Below are 11,545 nucleotides of genomic sequence, written 5' to 3' on the forward strand. Positions count from 1 at the left end.
AAGCAACATAAGGGATGGGGTTGTTTTTCTCCCTAGGTAAAGGGTGAAGGCTCCATCATGGTGGGAGAGTCACTGTGGCAGGTGGCTGAGGTAGCTAGCCATGTGTCCTCCACAGTCAGGAAGGAACGAACAGACAGGAATTGGGACTTCCAAATTACTTCCTCCAGCTAGGACCTAATTTGAGACACCCAACGTTAAGACAATCTTCCAAAATAGCACCTACCACCTGGGGATCGAGTGTGTGAACACATGTGCTGGGGGGGACATTTCACATGGGACCACAGAAGAATTGATGAGGTGACAGGGGCTGTAGAGCTGCAGATGGACTCTCTCTGTCTGCTCCTGTCTGCCAAGTTCTCCCGGAAATCCCTTTAACGTGAATGGCAGGGATCTCATTGTAACCCATAGGCAATCAGGGCATCGTCTTGTAGGCTGTTGCAAGGGTCTGAGCAGTAAATGCCTAGAAAGTTCTTTCTCAGCTCTCGGCTCAGGTCAGCAGGCCCCACACCAGGCTTGTTTGAAAGTCTTCTGTGCCCACTCTACTGAAATGGGATCCTCTGACCAGTAGTCAAATCCTGGGGGAGACACAGCAGAATTCTCTCTCGGGACCCCACTCAGACCTACAAAACCAGTGTACACCTGAGGAAGAGGCTGGGGTGCTCTTTTCAGAGTGTACCCCCAAACTGATGCGCACAGTGAGAATTAGGGCCCATTTGATTGTGGAAATCCATTGACAGCAACATGTTGGTGCCAAAAGATGTCAGCACGGGGACACAGGACACGCCCCACATCCTCAGCATCCTTTAAACCCCACAGGACCGCATGTGTTCACATCCAAAACGACACCACCTAAAGGTTTTCTGACAAGCAAAGATGAAACAATGTGAGAAATAATCCAAAAACAGAAGTAAGTGATCTTTATCTTGTTTATGTAGAGCAAGGACATTGTAGTTCCTATAGCTGGTCCTATAGTTTTGATTTTCCATTTTCCAGTTTTGCTTCCTGGGTAGCCACCAATAATTTTTTCTGTTTAGTGATTTAATTAAAGTAGTGAGAACTGACAGCGGCCGAAGGGGTTTGGGAAACTAAATGGAAGAGTTTTGGGCTTGGCTAAAGGGTATTGAACTAGGAGACACTGGCTTTCCCACTAATGTTACTTTTAAGATTTATTCATTTTTATTCATGTAGATGGGTCTTTTGCCCAAATACATGTCTGTGTGCCACCTGCATGCCATGCCCTCGGAGTCCAGAAGAGAGTGTCAGATCTGGAACTGGAGTTACAGATGTTTGTGAGCCACCATGGAGGTGCTCGGCCAAAAGGAGCCAGTGCTCTTAACTATCAATCTATCTCCCTAGCCCCAAACACACTTTTATTTTAATACCATATACTTAAATCCTGTACTGGGTCCATGTGCGGGAGGCACAGCATGACCCAGGGCCGCAGCACAGTAACACACGAGTTCAGTGGTCACAGAAGCCGAAGCCTTTATTATCTCTGAGCATCACAATCAAAGCGAGGAACAGACGATGCGTACTATCATGTTAGCAGGAGCAGTTCAAGCACGGTCCCTCCACCCCATGTATTGGAGACGAGGAAAACACAAACAGAGGGGGAGGCACTAGCCGAACTTATCTAGGGCACGAAGGGATGAAACACAACCTCTCTCATGGATACTCTTGAAATAACCACTTGATGGACATACAGTTACCGGGAGGGGGGAAGCGAGCTTGGGAGGAAGGAAGGAAGGGATCTGGAAGCAGACCCAACTGCTTGAGCCATCAGCAATGACAGCAAAGCGTTTTGCAATGAAATGCTCACCCTCCTGCAAGCAGACAAGCAATAATAGAGATCCACCTTTTTTTCCGAGTAGCATCTACTTTGATATGATCAGGTAGCAAAGTCCAAGAATGCAGCAAGGACATCTCACTGGCCATAGCACTTGGATTTACTAGGTTTTGAAACTCAGATTTAATGAATAAAACCCCAACAATAATAACAACCCTGACAAAAGCGCAGAAAGAAGGGAGTCGCGTGTCCATGCTGTTTTTGCAGGGGCAAGGGGAGGCTGGCATGAATGTGAGGGCTGGCAGGGAGAAATGAGCATCACCTCATTTTTACACAGTGGTAACCACATGAATGGAAACGCAGTCTCTCTCAGAATGCGTGCAAAGCTCTCCATGCAGCAGACAGCTGGAGGTGGTAGCTCTGAGCAGGTTTGCTTGCCAGAGATCTGAGCACGCGTTCTGGCCACAAGAGCCCTCCTGGATGGCTGGCTTGGAGCACAGTTACCAGCACCAAGCAGAGGAGCAGGCAGGAATCAAGAGCCCTGGGTGCCCAGCAGTGAACACAGACGACACCCAGGGCAACCTTCGCTGTTTCTTCCAGAGACCATGTGGGAGAGCAGACCCTGACTTACCCACATGCAGATCTTCACAGACAGCCCATACGATGTCATCGTCTCTTTGCCAAGGGGCACCAGCATACAGATGGAGCCAAGCACAGTCACAGCTGTTGACATTCTGCATGTCCCTTCTGAGTGTTGTTTTTTGTCTCTAAGCCCCTTGGCTAGATATGGAGTGCCTCCGCTGGCACCCTAGCCCAAGTTCATGCCATTGCAGCCGCAGAGAATCTCCTTGAATGTGTTGCGCAGCTCCAGGCTGCGGAAGGCGTAGATGAGGGGGTCGATGACCGAGTTGCACATGATGAGGACCAGGTAGGTGTTGAAATGGGCCGTGTAGCAGATGCAGTAAGGATTGGTGGGGCAGGTGATGATGAGGACCAGGTGGAGGAAGAAAGGTGCCCAGCAGAAGATGAACACCCCCAGCAGGATGGTGATGGTGACAGCCCCCTTCATGCACGAGTGCTGCTGCGGGGCCACCCCGTGAGCCGGCGGCAGCGCAGCAATGCGCTGGACGTGTAGCCTGGCAAAGAGGAACATGTGGATGTACAGGGTGCCCATGAGAAGCACCATGGCGAAGAACATGGTGATGAGGCACACGATGACCATCTTGCTCTCGGAGTAGATGATGAACATCACACCGCAGATGCCACAGCAGACCCAGATGGCCACAATCAAGGTGAGGGCCTTCCTCACTGTCATGATGCTGTGGTAACGAAGGGCATAGAAGATGGTGACATACCTGTCCACAGCGATGGCCAGGAGGTTGCAGATGGAGGCCACCAGGGAGATGCAGATCATAGAGTCGAAGATGTTATCCATGTGCTGGATGAACTGGTCCTCCAAGGTCAGGGAGTCGCTGTTGATAATGGCGATCATGATGGTCTCCAGGGAGTTGGACACGCTCACCAGCATATCAGCTGCAGCCAGGCTGCAGAGAAAGAAGTACATGGGAGAGTGCAGGTTGCCATTCCTGACCACAGCCAGGATCACCAGGATGTTCTCCATCAGGCTGACGATGCCCAGCGCCAGGAAGACCTCCGGCTTGATGAAGACCTGCTCACAGAACCCGCTGCCGCTCCGGTTGCTGGTAGAAGGGGCTGCAGGGTGCTCTGAGAGGTTAGGCAGCATCGGATAAGCAGAGAACAGGCAACAGGAAGAGTTCATGGTTAACAGAGGTGTGAGTCCCAGCTGCGGCTCCTGAGGGTCCTGAACAAGCTGCTGGGAAACACTCTCCTGCTAGGTGTTTCTCTTGTGGATGCTGCCCAGTCTAGACTTTAGTTGAGAAAGAGAAAGAGAGAGAGAAAGAGAGAGAGAGAGAGAGAGAGAGAGAGAGAGAGAGAGAGAGAGAGAGAGAGAGACTTGGAGGCATAGAAAGAACTTTCCTTGCGTCTTCAACAGTCAGCGCAGATCTGCTCATCCTGCCTCATCCCCTGTCGCTCCGACCCTCTCTCTCCTGGGCTCTTCTCAGAGCCCCACCTGACACCGGTTGCTACAGTTACAGCTCTACTCATAGCGAGGCAGGGGATGTGGGACTTGACGCTAGATGTGAGAAGGAAGAGAGCACTCGGATTTTATGCATCGGAACTCCTACTTCATCTCCAGCACGCAGCAAAATGACCACTGAGCAGCTAGCACCGTCTGACTGACAGCAGGTCCGGGCTCTGGGTTCCGTTCCACTGGGGAGATGTGGAAACGGACTGGCGCCCTCTGCAGGTTGAACTGCTCCGCTGCGCTCGTGCAGGTAAAGAGGGGTCGTATTCATTCCTGCGTGAATGCGTTTGTGGGTTGATTTGGGCTTTGAAAAACAAAACTGCTATGTGTCAGGTCTGCACTGGGTGTAAGGAACACAGAAGGCAGCAAGAGAGGTGCTGTCCCAGCCTCTGCCTCATAACCAGAGACTGGTGTGCAGAACTGGAAATCAGAGAATTGCACACACAGGTTGGCAGTATTTCAGGCTTCATTCAGAAACTTAACAGTTAAGCAAGTAACACGATGATTCAGGTTACATCATTTTTTTTTATTTCCAAGAACATATAAAAACCACACCTTCACTCTAATAATTCATTAAATATGCAATGTAGTATGTCTAAGACACAATATGCATGCCTTAATTTAAAAATAGTTTATTGCCAACCATTCCCTGGTTCTTCAAGGAGTCTCAATCTTTGTGTTATGGGAGGGCCATGTCCTGCTCCAATGTTGATGGCTCCTGATTGGTCAGGGTATGATTTCTGAAGTTGGGTGGGCAGGGGCGTTGGTCATTGTTACTTTCTAAGTTGCATCAGCATCTGGGCCTGGTAATGTTGTAGGCTGGTGTGAGCAGACGTTTGCTTGCGGAGAGCTGGAAAGTGCAGATTCACGGCCAGATTATCTTCGGTTACTATATTTTCTTGAAGTCTCATGTATACCAGGTTGGTTTTGAACTCACTATGTAGCCGAGGCTAGGCTTAGAATTCTGACTCTCCTGCGTTTGTCCCTTGGCTGCAGGGATTATGGGCATGTGTCACCACACCTTGTGTATTTGGTGCCAGGGACTGAACCATTGGCATCATGTGTGGCAGGTAGGTACTCTACCAACCGAGCCACATCTCCTGGCTTGTCTTTGGCTCTGTTTAGACCATAGATAGTAGTCATTTAACGCCTGACTCTGTGTATGATGTAATGTCCTGTGGCTATCCCCTGTCACGTGGAACTTTGGGAATGTGTTAAATTAGCAGAGCATTAGCTTCTGCCAACTCCAAAGTGAAGCATTTCATCACATAGCATTGGGAGCCTAGAGCAAGAAATCCCCCCCCCCACTTTGCTATAACCTGCCTACAAGCCACCCCCACTAATACTTACTACTTTCTTTTATTTTGCATCTATAAAGCTTCAGGAAAACATTTAAACACTGGAACTTGTTGTTTGGGGAAAACTGAATTCATTTCCACCAGCTAAGGTCACTCATATTTGGCTCCAGAATAAGCTACCTCTTGTCCCCTTTGAGGTGAGAGTTGTGTTTTATTTTGACACCAGGATGCTGATGCAGGGGTGTTTTGAGTTCAGGTCTTGTTGAGCTACAGAGTGAATTCAAGGCTAACCTGGGTAACTTAGTGAGACCCTGCCTCAAAATTAAAAAAAAAAATGAAATGAAGGCTGGGAATAGAGCTCAGTGGTAGAGCACATGTCTAATACGTAAGAGCCCTGGGTTCAGTCTCCAGTGTTCCAAACCAAACACTGGACCCCAGTGATTCTTCCTCCCACCAGGGACTTTTCCCTGTGGTGTCCAATGCTCTTCCATAGGATCTCACCCACCACAGAGCTTCTATTCTTAGATGGGGGTTGTTCCTCTCAGTCCCCGGGTCTGTGTGGTAGATACAGGAGAATGTGATGGACCCCTGTCAGGGTAGTCTAAGAGCCCGGGGGGGGGGGGCAAAGGGGGAAGGCTCTCATCTGGATGGTTGAAGAACCTTCCTAGACTGAGGAATATGTAGGTTTTGACTTCTCTGAAGAGGTGATACCCAATGTGGGGGTTGGTGAGGTGGAGGCTGGGGCTGAAAGATGTAGGAAGGGATCAAGGGAGGAGTTTTATCTGGCAGGGCTGACAGAGAGGAGGGTTCCAGACAGAGGTACTACCGTACTTGCAGTCTGGAGGGAATAGCCATCTGTAGCAGGTGGGCATGAGGACCCCACTAGATTTCTGAATCAGAGTCACCCGGGGTAGTATGAGCCAGGGATGCACCATTTTGACAAACTCCTCCATTTTTGTTGACCTGTGATAATTCTCAACTGCAGTAATTTGATTCCCAGAACTTAAGTATCTCATTTCTCTAGATTTTCCCTTCCCCGCGGACTCTCAGTAATGGTCAGCCAGGAGAGATGGTTATCGATCACCTGACATTCTTTAACTGACTACTCACTGGTTACCCCTAGCAACAGCCAACTGTGGCCAAAATAAACTTTTCAGTTCAAGTAGAATAAAATTGAGAATACTCATTAAAACTTTGGACTGAGGAAATCCTCTTAAGATGGACAACCTCTGGTTTACTGTGTAGACGACTGTGACATGACATCAGGAGACCAGCCAGGATGGGTCCCGAATTTCTCTCATAGACAAAGCATCCTTCTGCACTAGTAGAAGACAGAGAGAGAGACGATGGCTGAAAAAGCTGGGTAGAAGGAGTGAATTGGAATTCACCTAAAAGGAAATGTGAGCAGATGAGAAGGGCATGAAAAGGCGTTAAACCATCGGGGGAGGCAGGGCAATGCAGATCACGGTAGGATTTCAGTACTGTTTCCCTTGGTGGATTGCAGGGAGTTATAACACTGGCAAGCTCTGGACAGCATGTTAGAACTCTCTCACTGTCTTTCCAGTGTTTGTAAAGAGACCCACAAGCTGTCAGTTTCTGCTAAAATAATACTGGTTGGTGTTGGGAATCTCAGCCATGGCCTGGTGGGTGTGAAGCACCTCTTGGTTTATTGCCAGACTTTTTATGTTATTTCTGATCCTAAGCCACCCTTGTTCTGGTGTGCAGGAAAGCAATTTCAAACTTTTGATGACTTCTCGTCCTCCGGGTTATAGCCAGAGATGTGTTCATACCATCTAGGTCTGTGTGGTTAAGGGCATTGGTGTCATGGGCAAAGCTGGGTTACAAGGCAGGCACATTTGGTACCTGTGAGGTTCTTCCTGTTCTGTACTTGGCCTGAGAACACTTCCTGGTTTCTATTCTCTGGCATGCATGTCTTTTGGGGAGAAAATGGGGACTTGATGTGTTCAACTTGCACCCTCATGAGATAGCTCTTTAAAGCTGCCTTTGCCTTTTTTTTTTAAAGCCTCAAATAAACAAACAACAACTGAACATCCCAGCATTGAATCCTCACTTGGGCTCACAAGGTAACTAAAGGGTAGATGAAGGCTAGGCATCTCTGCCTTCATCTTGTGTCTGCATACCTAACTGATCATAGGCTGATGACATAATGGGATGTCACGCCATTATGCAATAGCAGCCACCTCAGACAACTCTTTATATTAATAAGAGTGAAGACACAACAGAGTCACAGACTCCACTCCTTCCGGATGAGAATAACTGTCCCCCAGAGTGAGACTGCATCCTGGAGCTGAAGTAACCATCTTGGAGACTGGTGACCTCTGGGGATAACATCACCCCACAGCTGAGACAATGACAGGCCAGTGGTGGACAAGGTGGCACCTTGGAAAAGGCTATTTAATTATGCATACCTCTAGCCTCTATGTAACTTAAAGCTCAGTTCAATACTCAAAAGACAGTCTTTGGGTCACATTGATTCAACCTCCTCTCTCTGCCTTTCACTATTACGTGTTTATTTTCCTTTTTATGTGTGTTTGTGTATGTGCATGCGTGTGTGTGTGTGTATAAATGCAAAACAATGCATATGTGCGTATGGAGGCCAGAGGTTAATCTTCAGTATTGTGTCTTAGGTGCTCTCCACCTTGCTTTGGAGGCAGGGTCTCTCACCCATCTCAGAGTTTGTTCAGTAGGCTAGGCTGGTTAGTCAGCCACCCCCAGAGACTGCATCTTCCAGCCTCTGCCTCCCCATCACTGGGATTCCCATCAGAAACCATGCTGAGATTTGTATGTATTCGCAGGAGTTCAAAACCAGATCCCCAGACTTGTGCAACAGACACTTTGCTGAGAGAGCCATCTCCCCATATCGGTTACTCGGCTCTTTAATTGGTGCATTGGACTGGGTAGCTAACCCTGGACTGTTGCAGCTGCTGGTTGGGGCTTTTGCCCTAAAACCCTGGCTATATTCCAACTGCTAATGAATTCTGTGGGTCTCTAAACACCACGTCTCCTCCACTTTCTGAGAGAACCACACGGATGCAAGTCTGCATTTTAATAGAAACTTCTATAAATGAATTGACTTTTTAAAATAATCACAAAACATGATGGGGTCTGCTGGTGTGTGCCATGTGGTGCCGGCACATGTGGGGATTCTAGGTTGAAATCTGTGGTCATAAATAATCCTAAGAATGGAGAGTGGATCAGGAGAAAATCCAACCAGATGTTCTTTGTACTCCAAAAGCATCTTCAGTTCTGTAGCTGGTGCGTTCCTGTTATCTTTAAAGATCCAACTTAAATGTCAACTTTAAGAAAATGTTTTTCCTCGTTTTTCATATGCTAGTTTAGCTTCTCTGCCACAAGAGTTCCCCAGACAAGGCCAACAGTGTTCTGTTCACCCTTTTTTTGTTCTAAAAAGCACACTAAAGAAAAAAAAAAGTGCACGAGCTGGATTTCATCAAAATGAAGAATTTTGTATTTTAAAAACTACCAAGAAAGTGAGAAAACAACCAACAAAATGGGAGAAAGATATTGGAAACCGGGCAGCCTGATAAGTGATTTTTTTACTTAGAACACAAAGAAAATATGTACAATCCAATCGGAAAGGCAGCAAATTAGCTTCATCGGATCATTTTGGATGGCACCCATGTGTCACAATATCGTGTCATATCAGATCCATACGTATGTCCAATTATTTGTGTGCTGGTTAAATTATATTACAAGTAAGTAGCAAAGGGTTTGGACAGATACTTCGCCAAAAGAGATATCAGATGTCCAGCAAGGAGCTGGACAGACGGTGCAGTGGTTAAGAGCACAGTTTGCTCTTGCAGAGGACCTGAGTTCAGTTCCTGGTACCCGTGTTGGAAGGTCACAGCTGCCTGTAGCTCCAGCTCTGGGGGATCCAACACCCTCTTCTGGCTTCTGTCGTCAGGTACCCACATCAAACTGCGCAACACACAAGCACACTCATATACGTAGTTAAAAGTAATAAAATGAATCTTTAGAAATTTGCCCAACAGGCATTCAACACCGTTTTCCATTACAGAAGTACCAAAATCAATTAAAATTCATTGGATTGTAAGACTTACGTAGGCAGACTTTATGATTCAGTATTTAAGGTCAATAAAGTTACCTAAAAATAGCACGAATCTTGTATAATTAGAAGTCAAGTGTCATGACAAAAAGGTGGCGTTGGCTGGTGGCCATGTTAGATCACGCCGCTAGATTTTGTGTGGGTCTGAACTTTGCCTCATAGGCAGATGGCTGCCTTCTCTGCGGCTTCAGCAGTCCCTTGCCAGACAGTTCCCAGTCGTCATCTGCCTTCAAATCAGGTTTTGAGTCCACCCCCAGCATCTTTGCTGAAGCCGCTATCATGTTCAGCCTAGAGACCTCTCGCACATCTCCTTCAGCCTTAATGCCTTTACTGTCTTCTGCAATTATTGTTCAATCCACTAACCACACGCTCTGTTTTAAGCCCAACTCTGGTCTTGTTACCCTCTGGGTTAAAACTCCTCAATTTACTCCCTCTAGCTTTTTGTTGGTTGGTTTTGTTTTTTTTTTTTTTTTTTTTTTTTTTGTCTTGTCAACTTGACATAAGCCAGAGTCATTTTGGGAGAGGGGACCTCAGACAGGAAAATGCCTCCATCGTATTAGCCTGTAGCAAGTCTCTCTCTCTCTCTGTGTGGGTCATTTTCTTGATTAACTATTGATGTGACAGGTTTCAGCCTACTATGGGAAGTGTCACCCCTGGGCTGGTGGTCCTGGCTTGTATAAAAAAAGGCAAGCTGGGCAAGTCATGGGGAGTAAGCTAGGAAGCAATGAACTCTTCTTCAGTTCCTGCCTTGTGCTCCTGTCCGGGCTTCCCTTAATGATGAACTGCACCGTGTAAACCACATAAACCCTTTCCTCCCAAGGTTGGTTATCACAACAGTAGGAACCTACTGGGACAAACATTGGCACTAGGTTCATGGCTGCGGTAGACAGTTGTTTGCACGATGCTTCTCACCACCCCTTGTTGTGGAATATTTAACTATGCAAGACATGTTCCATTCATTTATACTGTGCAATGTTACTTAACTGTGTAAAGGTGTGCAAACATTTGTTTCTGCTGCATCTGTTTAATGATGTAAGGATGTGTTCCTTTTGTCTATGCTGCATTTTTCTAATTATGTTTCTGCTTGACTGCCTCAGGCACCTGATTGATTTAATAAAAAAAGCTAAATGACCAGTAGCTAGGTAGAAGAGAGACAGGTGGGGCTGGCAGGTGGAGAGAATAAGTAGGAGGAGAAATCTAGGCTTAAAAAGAACGAGAGGAAGCAGAAGAGAAAAGAGAATGAGGGAAAGAAGTTTATGCCTGGGGCAAGAAACCAGGCAGCCACCAGCCAGCCAGACACTGGAGAAAGCAGGAAAGTAAGACATACAGAAAGAAAGATAAAAAGCCCCAAGGCAAAAAGTAGATAAAGAGAAACAGGTTAATTTAAATTAAAAGAGCTAGCCAGAAAGGAGCTGAAGTTAAGCCAAGCATTCATAACTAATAAGAAGTTTCCATGTCATGATTTGGGAGCAGGTTGGTGGCCCCCCAAAAGTAAAGTTTGGTACAATCTCTAGCTCTTAGTCCTTTTCGAAGAGACGGCTCTGTAAGACAGGACGTGCCCCAAGAGGGAACATAGGAAGGAAGAAGTGGGCCATCTGAGGTCCATAAACGGTTGGGAACATAGATGCCCCCTTCAACCCATTTCGTGTTTACCCAGCTCCCGACAGGACCTTGGGCTCAGCTCAGAGATGGAGAGGCCCTCCCTGGCCCCAATTAGCTTCCACCCTGGAGAAGAATCAAATGAGGCAAGCTGATGGGCTCAGCACGTCTCAGAAGGAGCGTGCTGGCTCCCAGTGCCTGCATTCCCAGCAGCATTGCCCCTTCTGACGTTGGTACGTCTGCACCCGCTTTCCTTCTCGCCCTCTGTAGTTAGGGTGAGCCTGATCATAGCCGGACGTGGATCCAGGCCTGAGCATCTTCCAGGCTGATCTCTCCAGTACAGTGGCTCATAGCCACCTGCAGCAGTTGACGTTTAAGTTAGTTAGTGTCAGGTCCAGCCTCCCAGTCTTCAGCTGCAGCAGCCACACTCTGGCTGCTCACTGGCCACCGGTATCTAGTGGCATTTTTATATTGGATGAAGCAAGCATAGGACAGTTCCATGAAAGCAGGCCTAAGGCAGCTTGATCCTTTAGCCTTACACACAGGTGCCTATGTAAGGGTAAAATCAGACAGCTGAAGGCCCTGCCCAGGCAGTCACGGTGATATTAAGTGACAGGAGCAAAGCCCAGACCCCTGCTGCCTGTCTCTCT

The 11,545-nt window shown here is 47.4% G+C and overlaps 1 protein-coding gene across 1 annotated transcript; it reads right to left on the minus strand.

Moving 5' to 3' along the window:
* Window positions 1-1,460: 1,460 nt before the first annotated feature.
* On the minus strand, window positions 1,461-3,997 carry Mc3r (melanocortin 3 receptor). The gene has a single exon (XM_048440862.3). It carries the CDS (start codon window positions 3,564-3,566, stop codon window positions 2,595-2,597), a length of 972 nt encoding a protein of 323 aa, XP_048296819.2. The 5' UTR covers window positions 3,567-3,997; the 3' UTR covers window positions 1,461-2,594.
* Window positions 3,998-11,545: the final 7,548 nt, after the last annotated feature.

This window comes from Myodes glareolus, chromosome 10 (assembly GCF_982192425.1).
Source record: "Myodes glareolus chromosome 10, mMyoGla1.1, whole genome shotgun sequence".
In the NCBI taxonomy this organism is placed as follows: domain Eukaryota; kingdom Metazoa; phylum Chordata; class Mammalia; order Rodentia; family Cricetidae; genus Myodes; species Myodes glareolus.